Raw genomic sequence first — 21,224 nt, 5'->3', positions numbered from 1 at the left:
ATGCAAATGAACCCTTAATCTTCTGTGCCTCACTTCCCCAACTGTAAAATAGAGATAATAGCACTTCCTTACTCACAGCACGGTTGTGAGGATAAATATGTTGACAAGTTTGTGAGACACTCAGATACTATAGTAATGGGGACCGTATACGTACAATAGTAAGATAGATAGGCCAGATCTAAGGGTTTTCTGTTTATTTTCCTCCACCTTGACCTGCTATCTTTGAAAAAGCTGATCACTCCCTCCTCTCTCCCTTCTGTAAAATATCTAACAATGCCCATCCATCTTTGCACAGTATTCTGAGATCACTAGGGACAAAAAACTATATGAGTTTGAAATATTATGGCTGGATTCAATTATGGAAGGTGATGAACGGTGTCAACTCTCTAACTAAACTAACTAAATGGGCGTTGAAGGTGCTTAACCCATTACTATTATCATCCAAAACACAGATCTCATCCACTCTCACAACTTCCCCTATTATCTCTATATTTGTGACTCCAGAATCTGCACTCCTTATCCTCTTCCCTCAGTTTAGACTTAGATCCACACAGTAAGCCAAAAGGGACCATTGTGATAATCTAGTCTGGGGTCCTGTATACACAGGGCATAGGACTTCTCTGAATTAATTCCTTTTGAACTAGAGAATACATTTTAGGAAAATATCTAATTTTGATTTAAAAATTGCCATTGATGGAGAATTTGCCCCAACTCTTGGTAAATTGTTCCAATGGTTAATTACCCTCACTGTTAAAAATTATCACTTTATTTCTAGTTTGAATTTGTCTAGCATCAACTTCCACTTGTTATATCTTAGGGTATGTCCACACTAAAAATTAGGTCGATTTTGTAGAAGTCGATTTTTAGAAATCGATTTTATACAGTCGATTGTGTATATCCCCACTAAGCGCATTAAGTCGGCGGAGTGCTTCCTTAATACCGTGGCTAGCATTGACTTACGGAGTGGTGCACTGTGGGTAGCTATCCCACAGTTCCTGCAGTCTCCACTGCCCATTGGAATTCTGGGTTAAGCTCCCATACCACAGCAAGCATGGAGCCCGCTCAGCTCACCGCTGCTGTTGTGAGTATTGTAAACACCTCGCGCATTATCCTGGAGTATATGTAGAACCGGTTGAAAAGACGCCAGCACGAGGACGATTGTGATAAGAACATGGACATAGACATTCCTGAAAGCTCAGGCTGTGGCAATTGGGACATCATGGTAGAAGTGGGGCTGGTTGATACAGTGGAACGCCGATTCTGGTCCTGGCAAACAAGCACAGACTGGTGGGACCGCATAGTGTTGCAGGTATGGGATGAGTCACAGTAGCTGCAAAACTTTCACATGCGTAAGGCCACTTCCCTGGAACCTTGTGAGTTGCTTTCCCCTGCCCTGAAGCACAGGAATACCAAGATGAGAGCTGCCCTGACAGTTGAGAAGCGAGTGGTGATAGCCCTGTGGAAACTTGCAACACCTGACTGCTACCGGTCAGTCGGAAATCAATTTGGAGTGAGCTAGTCTACTGTGGGGACTGCTGTGATCCAAGTAGCCAATGCAATCACTGACATTCTGTTATCAAGGGTAGTGACTCTGCGAAATGTGCAGGTCATAGCGGATGGCTTTGCTGCAATGCGGTTCCCTAACTGTGGTGGGGCGATAGATGGAACACATATCCCTATCTTGGCACCTGATCACCTTGCCAACCAGTACATAAACTGCAAGGGGTACTTCTCAATGGTGCTGCAAGCACTGGTGGATCACAAGGGACGTTTTCACTGACATCAACGTGGGATGGCCAGGAAAGGTGCATGACGATCGCATCTTTAGGAACTCCAGGCTGTTCGAGCAGTTGCAAGAAGGGACTTACTTCTCAGACCAGAAAATTACCATTGGGGATGTTGAAATGCCAATAGTTATCCTTGGGGACTCCGCCTAGCCCTTGATCCCATGGCTCATGAAGCTGTACACAGGCAACCTGGACAGTAGTAAGGAGCAGTTCAACTATAGGCTGAGCAAGTGCGCAATGGTGGTAGAATGTGCCTTTGGACGTTTGAAAGCCTGCAGGCACTGTTTGATGACTAGGTTAGACCTCAGCGCAACCAACATTCCCCTTGTTATTGCTGCTTGCTGTGTGCTCCATAATATCTGTGAGAGTAAGGGGGAGACATTTATAGCAGGGTGGGAGGTTGAGGCAAATCGCCTGTCGGCTGATTTTGAGCAGCCAGACACCAGGGTGATTAGAAGAGCACAGCGAGGCGCGATGCACATCAGAGAGGCTTTGAAAATCAGTTTCATAACTGGCCAGGCTACAGTGTGACAGTTGTGTGTGTTTCTCCAAGATTTCGTGTGTGAAAATACCTGTTCACACAGGTATGTGGATCCAAATGCTGGAAGCATTGCAAACACAATTTTCTTCAAACAGTTAAATTTCACTGGCAGGGACATCCAGTACAGGCTACAGTGTGACAGTTGTGTGTGTTTCTCCTTGATGCAAACCCACCCCCTTTGTTGATTTTAATCCCTGTAAGACAACCACCCTCCCCCCTTCAATCACAGCTGGCAAAGGAAATAAAGTAACTGTTGTTTTGAAACCATGCATTCTTTCTTTATTAATTAAAAAAAAAAGTGAGATAACTGACAAGGTAGCCCGGGTGGGGGAAGGAGGGAGGGGCAGGGGAAGGAGGGAAGGACAAGGCCATATTGCTTATTGTAGCCACACTACAAATCAAAACTGTTTGAATGACAGCTTTCTGTTGCTTGGGCCAACCTCTGGAGTGGAGTGGCTGGGTGCCTGGAGCCTCCCCACTGTGCGTTTTTGGACGTCTGGGTGAGGAGGATATGGAACTTGGGGAGGAGGGCAGGCAGTTATACAATGGATGCAGCAGGGGTCTGTGCTCTTGTTGGCTTTCCCGCAGCTCCAACAGACGCTTCATCATGTCCGTTTGCTCCCCCATTAGCCTCAGCATCGCCTCCTGCCTCTGATCTTTGTGCTCACTTAATGCTTTCCTGGCCTCTGCCAATGAATGCCTCCATGCATTAAGCTTGCCCTATCAGTGTGGGAGGACTGCATGAGCTCGGAAATCTTGTCATTGCGAGTGTGTTTTTTTCTCCTTCTAATCTGCGATAACCTCAGGGACGGAGATGATAGGGGGAGCATAGAAACATTTGCACCTGGGGGGAGATAAAAAGGGAGAGTAAAATTTAAGATGATACATTTCTGAGAACAAAAGGGAGAATCTTTCAGAGTGAATCAAGCAATTCACAGCAGACAGCACATGTGCTTTAGGTACAAGGTCGCATTTTGCCTTTTTATATTGAGCGCCTGCCGGTATGGTGACACATCACACATGGCTGGGCAACAGAATTTGGTTTCCAGGCAGCCATGGTAAGCCTTTTGGTATGCAGGGTTGCCTTCCTCCGCCTTCATAACATGTGGGAATGGTTTCAAAATGCAGAGCCATTCTTTCCCATAGCAAGCAATGCCTGTTGGGTTTCACATTTAAAAGGAGGGGCTGCGGTTTTCGGGGGGAAGTGCAGCACACACCTCCCCCTACCCCACTGCATGGCTAGTCTCTGGGATGATCCCTTTTCGCCAAGCACAAGCAACCCAGTGTGAACGGGGTCCTTTTACTGTTCCCTTACAAAAATTCCCCTATTCCAACCAAGTGACCATGAATGATATCACTCTCCTTAGGCTAACACAGAAAGTTATAGCCCGAATGTTGCTTGAATGCGACCAAAACCCAGGACCATTCGCTGCCATGCTTTGTGCTGCAATGATTCCAGACTACTTGCTACTGGATTGGCGTGGTAAAGTGTCCTACCATGGAGGATGAAATAAGGCAACCCTCCCCAGAAACCTTCTGCAAAGGCTTACAGAGTACCTCCAGGAGAGCTTCATGGAGATGTCCCTGGAGGATTCCTGCTCCATCCCCAGACACATTAACAGACTTTTCCAGTAGCTGTACTGGCCGCAAATGCTTCCCAATTCTTCAGGGCAAATCAAACACTATTACTTTTAAACCCTGTACTGTAGTTACAAATGTGCACTCACCAGAGGTGCCTTCTCCAGCTTCAGGGTCCGGGAACCCGCCTTGGGAGGGTATTGGCTCCAGGATGAAGAAAAGGTCCTGGCTGCCAGGGAGAACGGATTCTTCACTTGCCTGCTGTGCATTCTCCTCCTCCTCCTCTTCCTCATCCACAAAATTCTCCTCCCTGTTGCGTGAGACTCCCCCCTTGCAGGTGTCCACAGACAGTGGTAGGGTCACCCCCTTTAATGCCAGGCGGCTGATCAGAGAAGCGGCATGTATAGGGCTCTGACTCGGAGTGACCATTTGCCTCCTTTGTCTTTTGGTAGGCTTGCCTGAGCTCCTTAACTTTCACGCGACACTGCTGTGTGTCCCTATTGTAGCCTCTCTCCACCATGCCCTGTGCGATTTTGGCATATATATTAGCATTTCTTCTTTTTGATCGGAGTTCGGCCTGCACAGATTCTTCTCCCCATACAGCAATCAGATCCAATGTCTCCCTTTTGGTTCATGCTGGAGCTTGTTTGTGATTCTGGGGGGACTGCATGGTCACGTGAGCTCGCCACGCTGACCAAACAGGAAATGAAATTCAAAATTTTCTAGGGCTTTTCCTGTGTACCTGGCTAGTGCATCAGAGTTGAAAGTGCGGTCCAGAGCGATCACATTGGAGCACTCTGGAATAGTTCCCGGAGGCCAATACCGTCAAATTGCCCCAAATTCGACCCAGCAAGGTCAATTTCAGTGCTACTCCCCTTTCCGGGGAGGAGTACAGAAGTCGATTTTAACAGCCCTTTAGGTCGACGGAATGGGGTTGGTTGTGTAGATGCATTCATTTTAAAATCATCCTAATGCGGCTAAATTCGACCTAACCCCGTAGTGTAAACCGGGGCTTAGTGTGCTAGATCAGTGGTCTCCAAAGTGGGGTGCGTGCACCCCCCGGGGTGCGCCAGAGAATCCCAGGGGGTGTGCGGCTGGAGGAGTGCCGCTGGACGGCACTCTGCCGTTTTTTTTCTTTGGCGGCAGCTCTGCACACCTGCAGCAGGACTTCCCCTCCGGCGGGACGCCTGCGACAGGTCTTCCCTCCTCCTTTCTTCGGCTGCACTGTGGGGGTGCGCGATCCAAAAACTTTGGAGACCACTGTGCTAGACTGAAGAGCCCTCTACTATCAAATTTCTGTACCCAATTTAAGTACTTATAGACTGATCAAATCACCCCTCAACCTTCTTTGTTAAACCAAATAGATTGAGGTCCCTGGAGTCTTTCACCATAAGGCCGTTCTTTTAATCCTTTAATTGTTCTTGTGGCTCTCTGAACCTCCAATTATCTCCAACTATCAACATTGTTTTTGAATTGTGGACACCAAAACTGGACATAATATTCTAACAGCAGACGCACCAGTGCCCAATACCAAGGTAACACAACCAAGGATTGCAACAGCCATTTTGGCCACAGTGTCACACTGGAAGCTCACACTGAGCTGATTCACAACTTTGCATTGGTCTTGCATACATCTCAACCTGTTTGCTCCATTGCAAACTCCCTTCTTTGAATCCTTTTGCAGGCTTTTCCCTTGCCTTCCAGATCAAGTCATGCTACTAGTGCTCAATTTCAAGGTTCTATAGTAGCAATGTCTCTACCTATAAGGCAGCTCTTGTTTCCTCCTTGTCTCTCCTGCCCGCCATGCCTTTCGCTTGACTGTCCACTTCTTCCTCATATCTTCACAACCTTCTTCCCTTTCACCCCTACGCTTGAAGCCTTGTTCACCAAAGAACCTCCCTCTCACCAATCAAACCCCTCTATAAAACTATTTCTTCCACCAGCCCTTTCCATGATAACCAACCATTGGAGAGGAACAAAAGGAGAGAGGTGGGAGAAAGAAAACAAATAAAATTAACTAGCTGCATGAAGTCTCTATATTTTATCTACCACATATACTTTATGTATACTATTATGAGGTGTGTTTAAGGTATGGTGAATATTTAATTTCATTTAGATTTTGTGTTTTTCTCAATGTCTTCTTTCATGTTTCTTACTGCACTGAACACACTTTTAGTGCTCCATAAATAATGTAATGATTATACTAATGGATCACACTGTCTTCAAATCCACTTAACAAAGCACAAAAATACCAAAACACTGGTTTTCATCTATAAATAGTCTGAGCTCTGGCTATTTCACAGACTGCCCATCTCCTTGCTTTTACCTCAAAAGCTGAAATCAGCTAAGGCAGGGGTGGGCAAACTACGGCCCACGGGCCACATCCGGCCCTCCAGACAATTTAATCTGGTCCTGGAGCTCCCGCTGGGGAACGGGGCCCGGGGCTTGCCCTGCTCCCGCACCCCAGCTGGGAAGTGGGGTAGGAGGCCACTTCGCATGTGCGTGCTGAGGCTCCTGGAAGCAGCAGCACGTTCCCCTTCCAGCTCCTACGTTTAGGGGCAGCCAGGGAGCTCTGTGCGCTGCTCCCGCCCCAAGCGCCGCCCCCTCAGCTCCCACTGGCCGGGAACTGTGGCTAATGGGAGCTGCGGGGCGGTGCCTGCGGACAGGGCAGCTCACAGAGCCGCCTGGCCGCACCTCCACATAGGAGCCAGAGTGGGGACATGCCACTGCTTCCAGGAGCTGCTTGAAGAAAGCGCTGCCCGGAGCCTGCACTCCTGACCCCCTCCCGTGCTCCAGTCCCCTGCCCCAGCCCTGATCCCTCTCCCCCACACCCCAACCCCCTGCCCCAGCCTGGAGCCCCCTCCCATACCCTGAACGTCTCATTTCTGGCCCCACTCCAGAGCCTGCACCCCCAGACAGAGCCATCATGCCCTCCTGCACCCCAACCCCAATTTTGTGAGCATTCATGGCCCACCATACAATTTCCATACCCAGATGTGGCCCTCGGGCCAAAAAGTTTGCCCACCCTCGAGCTAAGGCATTTAAGGAAAAGTTACTAGGTTTAAATGTCAGGGGCTAGAGGTAGGGTAATTCCTAAAGGAGTCTTGAACTCTGGAATTCACTGACCCCTTGGTCTGGCTGGGATTCTTTCCTGGAGGCACAACACTGAAGATGTACCCTGAGGGAATGGGGACAAAGGTGACTTTATCTCATCTTAACTCTATTTTATGGTGGCCCTAGAGCAGTAGTCACCAACCAGTCGATCGCGATCGACTGGTTGATCCTGGGGACTCTCCCAGTTGATCACGATCTCCAAGGGTGTTGCTGGACTGCTGCTACGGCAGGCTCCCTGCTGCTGCAGCCCCACGCTGCTCCCGGAAGTGGCCAGCATGCCCCCACGGGGGCAGGGAGGAGGGGGCGGACAGAGGTCTTGGCATGCTGCTCCTGTCTGAAAGCAACACTCCTGCAGCTCCTATTGGCTGGGAACAGAGAACTGTGGCCAATGGGAGCTGTGGGGGCCATGACGGCAGAAAGGGGCAGCGCACAGAGCCATGTGCTCTCCACCCCCCTCCTCAGGGGCCTCAGGGACACGTTGTCCCCTTCCAGGAGCAGTGTGGGGACAGGGCAGGCAGGGAGCCTGCCTCATCCTCACTGTGCCACCAAGTGGGAGCCACCTGAGGCAAGTGCCACCCCCTGAGAGACCACACCCCAACCCCCTCCTGGAGCCAGGACCCCATACCCCCTCCTGTACCCCAAGCCCCAGCCGTGAGCCTCCTCCCAGGGTGAGCACCCCAAACCCTCTTGTGGACCCCAATCCCCTGCCCCAGACCTGACCCCCGCAGAGAGCCAGCAACCGCTCCTGCACCCCAACACTCTGCCTTAGCCCGGAGCGCCCCCCTCTCCCTCCCGCACCCAAATTTTCTCCCAGAGCTTGCACCGTTCACCCCTTCCCGTACCCCAACCCCTTGCCCCAGGCTCCTCCCAGAGCTCCCTCCCACACTGCGAACCCCTCGGCCCCAGCCCAGAGCCTGCACCCACTTCCGAACTTCCTGGGTTGTCCTTAAATTCAAAAAGTGATCTTAGGCATAAAAAGGTTGGAGATCACTGCCCTATAGCTACTTTTATGCTGCTAAATAGCCCACACAAGCCAAGAATCTTTGCTTGTTTTTTGAAAATGTTTTTTGAGGGGGTTCAAGAATGGAGTTCTCACATTTGCCAAAATGTGGACCACTTCTCACTAGTGCCATGGACAATCTCCCTTCCTTTCATAATGACACCTCCCCTCACCTTCACTATCACACAACTTCCCTGGGCAACTACGGCAATTGTTTAAAGTGGAAAAGAAAGTGCTCCACACACCATCAGTGACTTACAGAGTACAGTTAGGAAACTGTTGATTTTGGAATTTTTGACTAACTGATGGGGGAATTATCTTCTGTGTTGATTACCATGTAGCACTGGCTGTTATACATGGTTGTAAATTTTGCTTCAAGGCTGTTTAATAAGTGTTTTTATAAAGGTAAAAGAGTTCCAACATGGGTGAAGACATATGTTAACATGTTCTACAGCAAAAATATGTGCTGTTCGAACATTTATGAAGTGTGTAAATTAACCCCTTCTCTTAGTATTAGTCTATAAAGCCCTACATAATCTAGGCTTTAAGTACTCAAGCCTTTTGATCCATATTCTTGCCCAACAAGTATTAGGGTATGTCTGCTGTGAGACCATAATTTCAACTCAGGACCCATCTGGAAGCAGGAACTGTTGGTTAAGGATTCTTGATTGTTCCTTCCAACGGAGATCCACCAAAATTATTATTATTTTTTAGGTCAAACAGTATTTTGACTGAATAATTCTTGACCATTTTGGGGGGGGCCTCGCTTATATATATATATTGTATCAGCAACCACTTTTCCCCATACTCTTCCATATTATTTGTCCCAATGGAGAATTGACTCCATTTATTTATTTTGACCCCTGGTTTCCCTTTGTTTTGGATTTGTATTAAATAAAAATAAGTGGGATGAAAAAAAGCTTCTTTTGTCTACATTATAACTCTTCCGAGTTTAAATATCCAATTAAAGGCCATCTATAAAATTTTCCACAGGAATAATATACCATCATCTGGCTTTCAGCCTTCTTCTCCTTTGGTGGTATAATGCTAGTAATTCAAACTTGTATTTCAAAAGACTCTTCCTCTTGGTCTCTGTTTTGAATGTGGCTTATTTTAATAAAAGGAGGCATATCTTAGAACTAGTTTGGCTCAGAAAAATACTTTGCTTATTTTTTTATTAGGGCTGTCAAGCAATTTAAAAAATTAATCGCAATTAATCGCACTGCTAAACAATAACAGAATACCATTTATTTAATTTTTTTAATGTTTTGTACATTTTCAAATATATTGATTTAAATTACAACACAAAATACAAACTGTACAGTGCTCACTTTATATTTATTTTTTATTTCAAGTATTTGCACTGTAAAAAAACAAAATAGTATTTTTCAATTCACCTAATACAAGTACTGTCGTGCAATCTCTTTATCCTGAAAGCTGAACTTACAAATGTAGAATTATGTGAAAAAAAACCTTCATTCAAAAATAAAACAATGTAAAATTTTAGAGTCTGCAAGTCCACTCAGTCCTACTTCTTGTTCAGCCAATTGCTCAGACAAACAATTTTGTTTACATTTGCAGGAGATAATGCTGCCTGCTTCTCGTTTACATCGTCACCTGAAAGTGAGAACAGGCTTTCTCATGGTACTGTTGTAGCTGGTGTCGCAAGATATTTATGTGCCAGATGTGCAAAAGATTAACATATCCCTTCATGCTTCAACCACCATTCCAGGGGACATGGGTCCATGCTGATGACTGGTTCTGCTCAATAACAATCCAAAGCAGTGCGGACTGATGCACGTTCATTTTCATTTTCTGAGTCAGATGCCATCAGCAGAAGGTTGATTTTCTTTTTTGGTGGTTTGGGTTTTGTAGTTTCCTCACCAGAGTGTAGCTCTTCTCAGACTTCAGAAAGCATGCTCCACACCTCGTCCCTCTCAGATTTTGGAAGGCACTTCAGATTTTTAAACCTTGGGTTGAGTGCTGTAGCTATCTTTAGAAATCTCACATTGGTACCTTCTTTGTGTTTTGTGAAATCTGCAGTGAAAGTGTTCTTAAAATGAACAACATGTGCTGGGTCATCATCCGGGACTACTATAACATGAAATATATGGCAGAATGTGGGTAAAACAGAGCAGGGGACATACAATTCTCCCCCAAGGAATTCAATCACAAAAAAAAAATGCGTTAATTGAATTTAACAAGTGTCATAAGCATGGAAGCATGTCATCTGGAATGGTGGCCGAAGCATGAAGGGGCATATGGATGTTTAGCATATCTGGCACGTAAATATGCTGCAATGCCAGCTACAAAAGTGCCATGTGAACGCCTGTTCTCACTGTCTGGTGACACTGTAAATAAGAAGAGGGCAGGATTATTTCCTGTAAATGTAAACAAACTTGTTTGTCTTAGCGATTGACTGAACAAGAAGTAGGACTGAGTGGACTTATAGGCTCTGAAGTTTTACATTGTTTTGGTTTTGAGTGCAGTTAAGTAACCAAAAAACCCTAAATTTGTAACTTGCACTTTCACGACAAAGAGATTGCACTACAGAACTTGTATGAGGTGAATTGAAAAATACTATTTTTTTTAAATCATTTTTACAGTGCAAATATTTGTAATAAAAATAATTCACATTTTAATTTCAATTACAACAAAGAATACAAAATATATGAAAATGTAGGAAAACATCCAAAATATTTAATAAATTTCTATTGGTATTATATTGTTTTAACAGTGCGATTAAAACTGCGATTAATCGCGATTACTTTTTTAATCACGATTAATTTTTTTGAGTTAATCACGTGAGGTATCTGCTCTTAATCAACAAGCCTCATTTTTATATCTAGAAGTAACGAATTTTGCATGACTGAAGGACTGGTACTGCATCTGGATGAAATGTATTTTAATTTATTAGCCAAAAATGCAGTTTGGATCAACCTGAAACTATTCATAAATTTGACCTGGTTCATTTTGGCTGTGAAAAAGATTACAGGGCCAGTTTCAGAAAGAGTGCATGTGTTTGTCCATGTGTCCCTCATGACCTTTAGTCCATTTAGTCCAAATTTAGGGCATTTGCAAGGCAGGTGGGAGACCAAGATTTGAATTGCCATTCTGGAACAGGGATTTCTACACAAGTCTCCTCCCTTGCCAAGTGAGTTCTCTAACCACCGGGCTATAGACTATTGTGGATGGGTTGCTCTCAATCTCTCCTGTTGAAGCTGTTCCACTTTGTATAAATACTTACATTTTCAGTGGGCCAAAGTGAGATACTGAACTTGACTCTATAGTCCGGTGATTAAGGCACTTACCTGGGAGATAAAAGACATGGATGCAAATCTTCTCTCTGCCTGATTCAGAGGAGGGAACTGAATTTTTTGGACTCAAATCTAACATTTTTTCTGATTTTTCGGTTTGCTGGGCATTCTGCATTCCCCCCACCACCCCAAAAATCAGTCATCTGTCCTGCTCTAATTGTTACAGCAAAAATCTCAGATATTCACTCTTTTATTTCCAGATCGGTCCTCAGTTTCTGTGAGTGCAGAGAAGGTTTAGCTAAAATTCCTATATTTTAAATAGAGACTGGAAATACTGTAGGAGAAAATACTGAATTAAGGGACATTCTCCTCTGTTCTTTTCAGATATTTAAATTATTTCACAGTTGCCACATTTGAAAGAAACTCACTCTTTGTCCCCTAAATGTCTGGTCTCTACTTATTTGCTAAATGCAATACCCTGTGATAGTTATATACTGTACTGTATTGTGTTTCTGGTAGGCTTCTTACTCTAAGAGTAACTGTATTGTCTACATCTATTGTATGCACTACCCACAAGTCACATCTGTATAATTATTCTTTCAGTGCCAGGAATTAGGACAATACTGCTTTGATCTGTGGGCTGACTGTACTGCTGTCCCATGAATAAACCCTGCATGCTTTATTTGTTCACCTCTATCAATACAGGTGTAGAACTGTTGCTAGTAACAGTATCAACCATTCTGCAAGAGGACACTGAGGGAAAGACATCTCTAAATATGTTTCAGTAATAGTATAAAACTTCTGAAAACAAATCAGATCCTTTAACTTCTTTTGTTTGACCTTACTAGATACATTTTTATTAATTTTATTTATAGGCATTATTATGGCATTCACAGATATACAAGCTGAATGTCTGAAAACATTAATGAATTAAGCTTCACAATTAAGTGCCTTATTTCCATTTTACTAATGGGGAAACTGAGTCACAGGGCAATTAAAAATGGCCTGCTCAGGATATTACTGTAAGTCAGTGGGAAATACGAGATCTCTCATCTGTGCCCCGTGTCTTGGAAACAAAACCACTTCTTCCTTTATTCCTTGTTTCCTAATTTTTCAGATTATATTTCTGCCATCAAAGAGATAATATAGCATATGTGTACATACTTCCCATTGACCACTAAGTTCTACCAGTTTTATTTCCCATCAAGAAATATTAGGAGGCAAATTTGGCATATCATCATGGAGCAGAGAGAAAAGACAGTGCAAAGTGTCTAACTGCTTCACTCTATTCAGAAGAGGAACCTATTATGCTAAAATAACTGAGGGAGGGAGAAAGTATTTTTCCCTAAAGCAGTGGTTCCCAAACTTGTTCCCTGCTTCTGCAGGGAAAGCCCCTGGTGGGCCGAGCCGGTTTCCCTGCACAAGCGGAGGAACAAGTTTGGGAACCACTGCCCTAAAGAAAGTAATACTTTTTAGAATTCCTAGCTTTTATGATGAATGTGTGAAAATCAACAATTTAAACAACACTTCTAATTGGAGAAAAACAATAATTGATAAGTTTATGAAAAATTTAACCATATAGTCTTGCACTTACCATCACTGTAGCAGCTGCAGCAGCTGCTTGAGCTGCCACTGCAGCCTGGTTGGCTTGATGTTGAGCAGCTTTGATTTTGGCCTGCAAATGTGCAGGAGGGTGAAAATATTTGCATTTCTCCCTCATGCAACGCCCCTTTATGTAATCCATACAAACGGTTACAGTGTTGTCATTTGTGTCAATCATTGTGCTATCTGCAGGATGTGCAAAGCGGCAGTCAGTCTCTCCCCGCGCACAGTTTCCTCGCTGGAACTCCCTGCATACCTATGTGCAAAACAATACTAATTACAGCTGATGGACCCACAGCAATATTAACTGGGAAAAACAAAACAAAAAACCACATACACAGCTCATTCTTTATTGTATTTTAGACTTGTCCCAAAGTGTTTGCAACAGTCCTTTCCATGTTTGTTAAATATGTTTGCCTGCCCTTAATTAAGTTGCAGTTAATATAGCTGTGTTGTTTGATAGTAAGTTGAACTTACATAGAACTGTGTCATTTCAAAAAATCTATTCTTGTTCACCAACATAAAACCCTTAAGAATATTATTCAGTGGTGTCAATTAAACGCTCCTGTGGCCCCAGTTACTTTCTCTATGAAGAAACTCATAATGACAGAGCTGTATTTTAAAACTCAACCCCTTTTGTTACCTTTGATGTTGATCAGGCATATTAAATTTGAGCAATCAACTCTAGAACACATTCACTGAATTTTTATCCAAACCATATTAAAAAAAATGACGACACTAAAACAATGGTAACATTTCCACCGAGTACAAGCGTAAATCCTACAAAAGTACTTATGAGATCTATATTTTAATAACTAAAGATTAGGCTATATTAGAGAGCGCTTCTAAGGACAACAAAGCTTTTCAAAGCTTTCACGTATAAATTAGCAGAAAATTACATTTCTAGTCACAATGGTGTCTGTAGTACCTCCAGTTTATCAGTCCTCAAGAGTTTCTGAGTAGCAGTCGAACCAGGAACTGTGACAGGGGGACTTCCAGGAACAATGACAGGCGGTGTGGGTAGGATTTCAGTAGGAACTAACCCAACTCCAGGGGTTACAGGTGTTAAGTAAGGAGCAAAGCTAATAGCTGTGTTCGTTCCTATTGTTGGACCTACTGGAAATGTGGGCTGCAAAATGAAAACATAGTGAGATGAAAAATAAATAGGTTACCTTACATTGAAACTATTTTTTTAAAAAGTTTGCAGATCTTATTTGATGTCTTTTGTACATTTTCCCTGGTTTTGATTCATTTTCTTAATCAGAATTTAAAAGAGTTGACAACATTACACTGCATATTTTCTTCTCTTAAACATGGAATACAGCGGTTCTAGAACTGGGGTCTGCGGACCCAAGTCATGTCCAGGGCTGCTGGCTCCACTGATCAACTCCTCCCTCTCCCTCCCAGTTCCTCCTACACACCGTGGAACAGCTGTTCGGCGGCGTGCAGGAGGCACTGGGAGGGAGAGGGAGGAGCGGGGACAGGGCACGCTCAGGGGAGGGAGCGGAAAGAGGTGGGGAAGAGGAGGGGCAGGGCTGGAGAGGGAAGAGGTGGGGTGGGAACGGGGCCTTTGTGGAAGGGGTGGAGTGGGGGCAGGGCCTGAGGATGAGTGTGGGTTGAGCATCCCCGGGGAAAATTAGAAGCCATTTGGGGGGGGGGGGGGCGCAAAATTTTTAAAATCAAAATGGGGGTTCTTGGGTTGCGAAAGTTTGAGAATCGCTGATGTAATACATTCCAGTGAAGGACAGGAACAGCATTTTGCAGCCATATTATGAGAAAAGGAGTTCTCAGTGCATCTACACATGTCAGCTATAATTTGAATCTGGATATCTAATGAGATTACACTTCATATTACATTTCAAATTTATTTATACATCTCAGATAAAGTGCATCTTATTTCTACTGCTTTCTCTTTCTATCTGCTTCCCTAGTAAAACTGAATTTTATAGGTAAAATGTTATTCAGTATATTGAATCCATCTTTGTAATAATAGTATACATTATATAAGCTCTTTCACATGTTACATCTACCACCTTGCATGCCGTATTTTGTATTTCTATACAATTTAAGTTACTGTGCCTACAAGGGTGAAAGTAACTGAGGACACGTACCGGTACGGGGGCAGCTCCGGCCCCTGGAAGGGGCGAGGCCTCTGGCAGAAGGGGCGGGGCTGGGGGTCAGCATCCCCCAACCAGCCCTTCCATGCTGCCTGGCCTGCACTGCCCGGGGCTCCCGTGTTGATTTAAAGGGCCCGGGGCTCTGGACACTGCTGCTGCGGTAGCGGCATCTGGAGCCCCGGGCCCTTTTAAATCGCTGGCCCCACGGCAGCTGCTCCCTTTGCCGCCCTCCCACCCCCACACCTGTCGGCAGCCAGGGTGGGCAAAAGGGGCAGAGTCGTTAAAGTGCTGCAGGGTCCTTTGCCGCAGCAGCGCTTTAACGTTGCTGCTCCGCCGCCCCCCACCCCGTTGGCGGCCCTGCCGGTATGAACCCTACCAGCAGGGCCGCTGACAGGGGAGGCAAAAGGGGCAGGGACATTAAAGTGCTGCCATGGCAGTGCTTTAATGTGGGCTGGGTATGGGCCGGTGCGGGTTCTTACCGGTACGCAGTACCGGCTCACTTTCACCCCTGTATGCCTATGACATGTAAAAACTGGCCTGTGCAATGTTTATGTTATATTCAACTGCCACCTGTGGCAAATGGAACATTTATTATTGGGCCCAATATTTAGGTCGTGATCTTTTCAGGTTGATGGGCTGTGGTAGAGAGATTGGTCTCTCTAAGCTTAGCCAATCAAAATCGTTTGAGGGGTGGGAATGATATGGGTCTGAAATTATGTTTCACAACCATTTAAAACAATGTAATGCAATGAAGCTGTATCAAGAGGAAGAAGCAATTCTGTGATGCAGAAATCCAGTTCAGATGAAGCAGGATAGCAGATTTGCCAACATATATTCCATAGGGTGGGGAGTCAATGCAGTCCCATGGTCAGGACTGGAAAGGTCTTTTGTAGGCCTGCAGTGTCGATGTTTGCTAGAGGCAAACTATAATTATAATGTGAAAAGAGTGTGCATGGAAATGTAGCACGTCTCAGACTAGTGTAGACTCTGGACTAATGCTACTGGAGCAGTTGCAGAGATATAGTTTGTACCTGCACTCACTACTGTACTCTATCAGGTTCCTGAACCACGCTATGCAACACTTGCCAGGTCAGAAATGCAGGGTCTGTTATGTAGGACTAAAAGTAAAGCTCCAAAATAAACTGGCAACTAGAAAATGCCAAGATGTAGCAGAGCTCTGAAGAGACATTTAGAAAATGTAAAGAGGCAGACATATCTTTCTCTTCATGTTGGCCTCTATAGGCTCTATTAGAAGGGGAAGCTAGCCATCAACACTTATGAAACAGCCTTAGGGGAAAGAGTAGGACTCAAAGGGGTTTTGGAGAAAGCTGCTTGTCAAGAATGAATCCAGCGTAGTCCCCAAGAAGATGTTGAGAGCAGCAGAAGAACCAACCAGTGTACCCAGCTGCAGGAAAAGATCATCTAGTTATCACTCATGCAAAGAGTTAACACTTAAAAAAAATTTTTTTTCCACTGCCCATCAAAAAATGTGCTCATACCCTTGCTAAATACTATCCATAAACTGTAAATCAAAATAAGGAAATAATTATAAGAAAAAAAAGGATTCTTGCTATAACAGGTCTATGCTCAGTTTTTTCACACAATCGCTATTATAAACATGCTATTGCAGCGCAATGTTTAATAGAAAAAATAAAATCTTTGCACTAGATATAATTTCAAGAAGAACCTACAAGCTTCATTGAATGTTTATGTATTTCTTTTATACTTTTTATTCCGCTACGTCAGTGATAATCTACCACAACCCACTAGCAGTTTGAGACAGAGAAAAAGAACTTGCTTTTTACTCCCTGTTGGTAGGTGAAATAATAAAGTTTGAATGATGATTGTATTGATACGGTGGAGAAAAGGAAAGAAACATCTATGTGAAATTTAGGGGATTCCTTTGCTTACAGTAGTGACAAGTTTAACCAATATCCTATTACATACAAAATCCCCACTAGTTTAAAAGAACATTAAAGTTGCAAAGTCAAACACAAAACAGTTAGGAAATGTCAATTAAGATTGTTTATTCTGCCTAGTGCATATGCAGTATGATACATACTTTAATTATACAATCACATACTATTTCTACCATATTACCCCTGCCTCATTCAAGGCACAGGATGGACAATGCTCAGGAATGAGGTAGTTGTTCAAAATTTCCTCATCATTCCGTGTGTAGCCCCTAGGCCTTATTTATTATGCACCGTCCAAACCATGCACTGAAATAAAGAATTGTTAATTGATTCATGGACTTTTTAATGGTGCTCATGTCTGTGATATTTGGGCACCTCACTAACATTAATGAATATATCTTCACACCTCTTCTGTGAGAAAGAAAATTATTATTATCCCCATTTTACAGATTGAGCATGGAGAAATTAAAACCATAATGTGCAGAAGAATCCACTAATTTTGGGTGCCTACCCTGACAGACTTAGGGCCTGATTTTTCAGAATACTTAGCATTTTTATATTGTTACTGTGATGCTGGCAGAGCAGGTGCCAGCTCACGCCCAGACCCCTAGCACTCACTGAACACTGACAAATGCATAGCTGGAAACCAAACTGGCTCATCTGTGGGTTAATATTGTTAAAACAGGTATTAGATTTATAAGAATGTGTTTAGACTAGATGGAATACTTGTAGGATGCTTTGTATATTCATCTCACTTTTAACATCTGTACCCCATGTTACAGTAAAAGCTGTTTTATCTGGCACTTCACCAACTGGAAAGCTCTACAAACTGCATTTCTGATCTTCATAGAAATTCCAGTTTATAGTCCAGTTGGCGCATGTCTGGCAGGGGGTTGGGGCACGGGAGAGGGTACGGAGCGTGGGCACTGGGAGAGAGTTTGGGTACAGGAAGGGGCTTGGGATGCCAATGGGAGCTGCGGGGGCGGTATCTGCGGGCGGAGGCAGCATGCAGAGTGGCCTACCCACGCCTCCGCCTAGAAGCAGCCAGGACAGATTGCCACTTGCAGGGAGCCGCCCGAGATGAACGCCCCTGGATCCGGCACCCCAAGCCCCCTCCCGCGCTCCAACCCACTGCCCCGACCCCTCTCCCACACCCAAACTCCATCCCAGAGCCTGCACCCTGCAACTCCTCCCTTGCCCCAGCCCCGAACCCCCTCCCGCACCCAACCTCCCTCCCTCTTAGTTAATCGGCATTTTTCACTTACCAGCACCCCCCATTCTCCAACATGCCAGATAAAACAGCTTTTACTGTACAAGGTTATAGTAGGTGTTTGCATGGTAATCCTCTGTAATTGTGTAAGTCATCAAATAGGAAAGGAACATTAATTAATGTAGAAATGCTGGCTTCCTACAGAAGGTGTTAGGTCTGGCCCAGCAAGAAGGCCCACTGAAACTAAATGAGCCATTGTGAAACATCGAAGAACAAGAACTCTGTCGATTGCTCCTCCCAACACCTATGTAGAGAAGACGTGCAGGTGGACTTGTTCCATCAACTTGAACTCTGGGGGGAAGGGAATAAAAATCACTGATAAGAAAGAACTGTACCTCTAAGCTGCTTGATCTGTAAGGGGCGAAGATTTCTAAGCATAAGCAAGAGTTCCCCTGGCCTTGGCCTGGGTTAGCCCTAAAGTACATATATATATACACCTTGCATATTACAGCAGCTTCTATTACCCTTTCGGAACATAAGACTGTAACTAGTTTGTGCGTGCACGTTTACCTGCTTTAACCTTATAAATAACTCATTTCTTTTTCCTAGCTAATAAATCCTTAGACAGTTTATTATAGGATTGGCTACAAGCGTTGTCTTTGGTGAGAGATCTAGGATGCAACTGACTGGGCATAAGTGACTGGTCTACTGGGAAAACCAAACATACTAATATAAACAAGGCTTCATTTTCTTGCACCACAAGATCTCTCTGACTGTCCTATTACATTTCCCTGTCCCCTCAGTGACCCTCCCTGCTGTCCACTCTCCCTGCTCCCCTCATATTGTCTCCTCTCTCACACGTGCGTGATACATATACACACACACGTCTGATTCAACTCCCATATGAAATCAATGAAAGCTGGCTTTGACCCTAAGTGTTCCCACTGGGTCACAATGCACTTGAGATAAAGGAGTAGTGCCCACTCACCTCTAATCTTTATTGTTTGTTACAAAGGTGGCCCTGACCTGTTTGAACAGTACAATAGGACTGATCATTTATACATATACCCATATCATTTATACCAAGTTGGTGTTCATGGCTGCAAGATGCTTGCTTTGTATCTGGATTTGCAGGAAATGCCCCAAACTGTTTTACGTATGATTTCAAAAGATGGAACTTTTGAAGCTTGTGAAGTCCCATATCATCTTTTCTCTTTGTCTATGTCATTCTGGGGCACTTAAGACTTCAAGCTAGGAAGCAAGCACAACCCATGAACACATGATCACTTGTTCCGTTCTGGAAGGGAATAAAGAAACAATCTGAGATGAAAGATTTATTAAAAATTATTCAGCTCACAGAAGCTGGGAAAGAAGACACTGCAATCCTACTCAAATGGTTATTGTTCTTGTAACTCTTTCCACTCAAGCGGGGATCTTGCACAAAGCCCTTGCAAAGCTAACCCAAGGTAGCTGGGTCTCAAAACCTGAGAGAAAGAAAGTGTGGGGGGGGAAGGAGGGGGAGGAGGGTGAGGGAGGGAGGAGAGGCTGAGATAGGGAGGGGGATGTGCCACATCTATGATAACACCTCAGCACACACATTTAAATTTGAGTATGTTTTCCAGCATTTCTGTATTTCACACAGTCTCTAAATAGCAATTTATTTTCATTGACAAAGAAAGTAGTAAGGTGTTTAGAGGCCATTTTCAGGTCAACCCAATCTCACAACTGAGCTTTAGTTACCCACCACATCATTTGAAAAAGGATACTTACCATTGGCTGAATTGGTGATCCTGGAAACATGAACTGCATCTGCTGGGCAAGCATTGCTGCTGCAGTTTTCTGTTGGATTAAGTTGTTCCTGCCATTAATTTCTAATTGAGTTTTTAAATGTGTTGGTGGATGAAGATACTTGCAGTTCTCTCTTGTACAACGACCCTGCAAAAAATTACATCAGTTACTTTATAGCTTTTAATGGAGGTTTGGTTTCTCAAGACAAAATATTACACCATCAATTAAGGAACAAAAATTGAGTTGCAAGGCATTTCCTTGGAATTGACTAGCTAGGAAGAGATGACAGTTTACGGCTTGCCTCAGGCCAGTAACCCAAGTTGGTCACTTATGTTATCAACTGAAATTTTTTTTAAAAATAGGCTAATTTTAGAAAATGATTGATGGTATGTTAATTGGTAAATACAGGACATTGCTACAGAATTAATGCCCTGAATATTAGCCAGACTGCTTGAATTTCCTCTCAAGATATCCTGATCATGGCCTCTGTTGTTACCACAATATAAATGTTAATAATTAATATTATTAATAGATTTAACATTTTAATTTGAAACAAAATATAGCTTTTAAACACTGGATATTAAATGTATGTTTGCAGAACTACAAGTATTAATATTAGTAATTTTCTTTGTGCTTCCACTCCACTGTATTGTTGCCCCTTTTTGACTTGAACAGCTTGTCAGATTTGGGGGGGGTCCAGTTGGATGTAGAAATTGGGGATATGTATTACTTTGATGCAGTTTTATTTCTTTTTGAAGAATGTACAAAGTCCTGTGTCTCTGAATACAGGAGGAAACAATATGAGGAAACAGATTTTTTTTCTTCACAATTAGGACGGGAATGATGAGATTTTTATAGGTAAATGTCAATACACATCAATTTCACCATACATATACAAATGCTGAAAAAAATATTTCCATAGATCATCATAGAAATTTACAGATAGCCAAAGAAAAATTCTGCTTGAGACCTTATTAGAGTTTGATTTCAGGATATTTATTTTGTATATTTTGACATGTAATGTTGATAACTCGTGTTTTAATGGTTTTAAAGCTTTAACTTTTTGAATCTCAATGCCGACTGTCATTAAATAATTATTGTCCAACTCCCCCATATCTTTGTACAACTGTGAAAATTTAAAATCAAGTAAAAAAATGCTTTAAACTAAACCGATATTATCCTTCAAAATTATTTAAAAAAAAAATTCTGCCAAGCCTACTCACAGAACCAAGAACACACTTTTCAGCCTGAAACCCAACCCTAAAACCTCTTCCCAGGTTTCTTCCGGTGTCAGCCAGAGTGCTTTCAGCTAAC

General features: G+C 43.6%; 1 protein-coding gene across 25 annotated transcripts in view; it reads right to left on the bottom strand.

Moving 5' to 3' along the window:
• MBNL2 (muscleblind like splicing regulator 2) overlaps positions 1-21,224 on the bottom strand; it is a 177,640-nt gene that overhangs the window by 32,194 nt on the left and 124,222 nt on the right. For all 25 annotated transcript variants that reach the window (XM_048853605.2, XM_048853595.2, XM_075129415.1 and 22 more), the window contains 3 exons: positions 19,893-20,057; positions 13,808-14,008; positions 12,872-13,135 (listed from right to left, as the gene is read on the bottom strand). In XM_048853605.2, the coding sequence (XP_048709562.1) occupies positions 12,872-13,135; positions 13,808-14,008; positions 19,893-20,057 (630 nt within the window). The remainder of the gene's footprint in view (positions 1-12,871; positions 13,136-13,807; positions 14,009-19,892; positions 20,058-21,224) is intronic.

The sequence above is a fragment of the Caretta caretta genome, chromosome 1, assembly GCF_965140235.1.
Source record: "Caretta caretta isolate rCarCar2 chromosome 1, rCarCar1.hap1, whole genome shotgun sequence".
Classification (NCBI taxonomy): Eukaryota; Metazoa; Chordata; order Testudines; family Cheloniidae; genus Caretta; species Caretta caretta.
The sequence above is the reverse complement of the archived record's forward strand: the minus strand, read 5'-3'. Positions and strand labels throughout refer to the sequence as shown.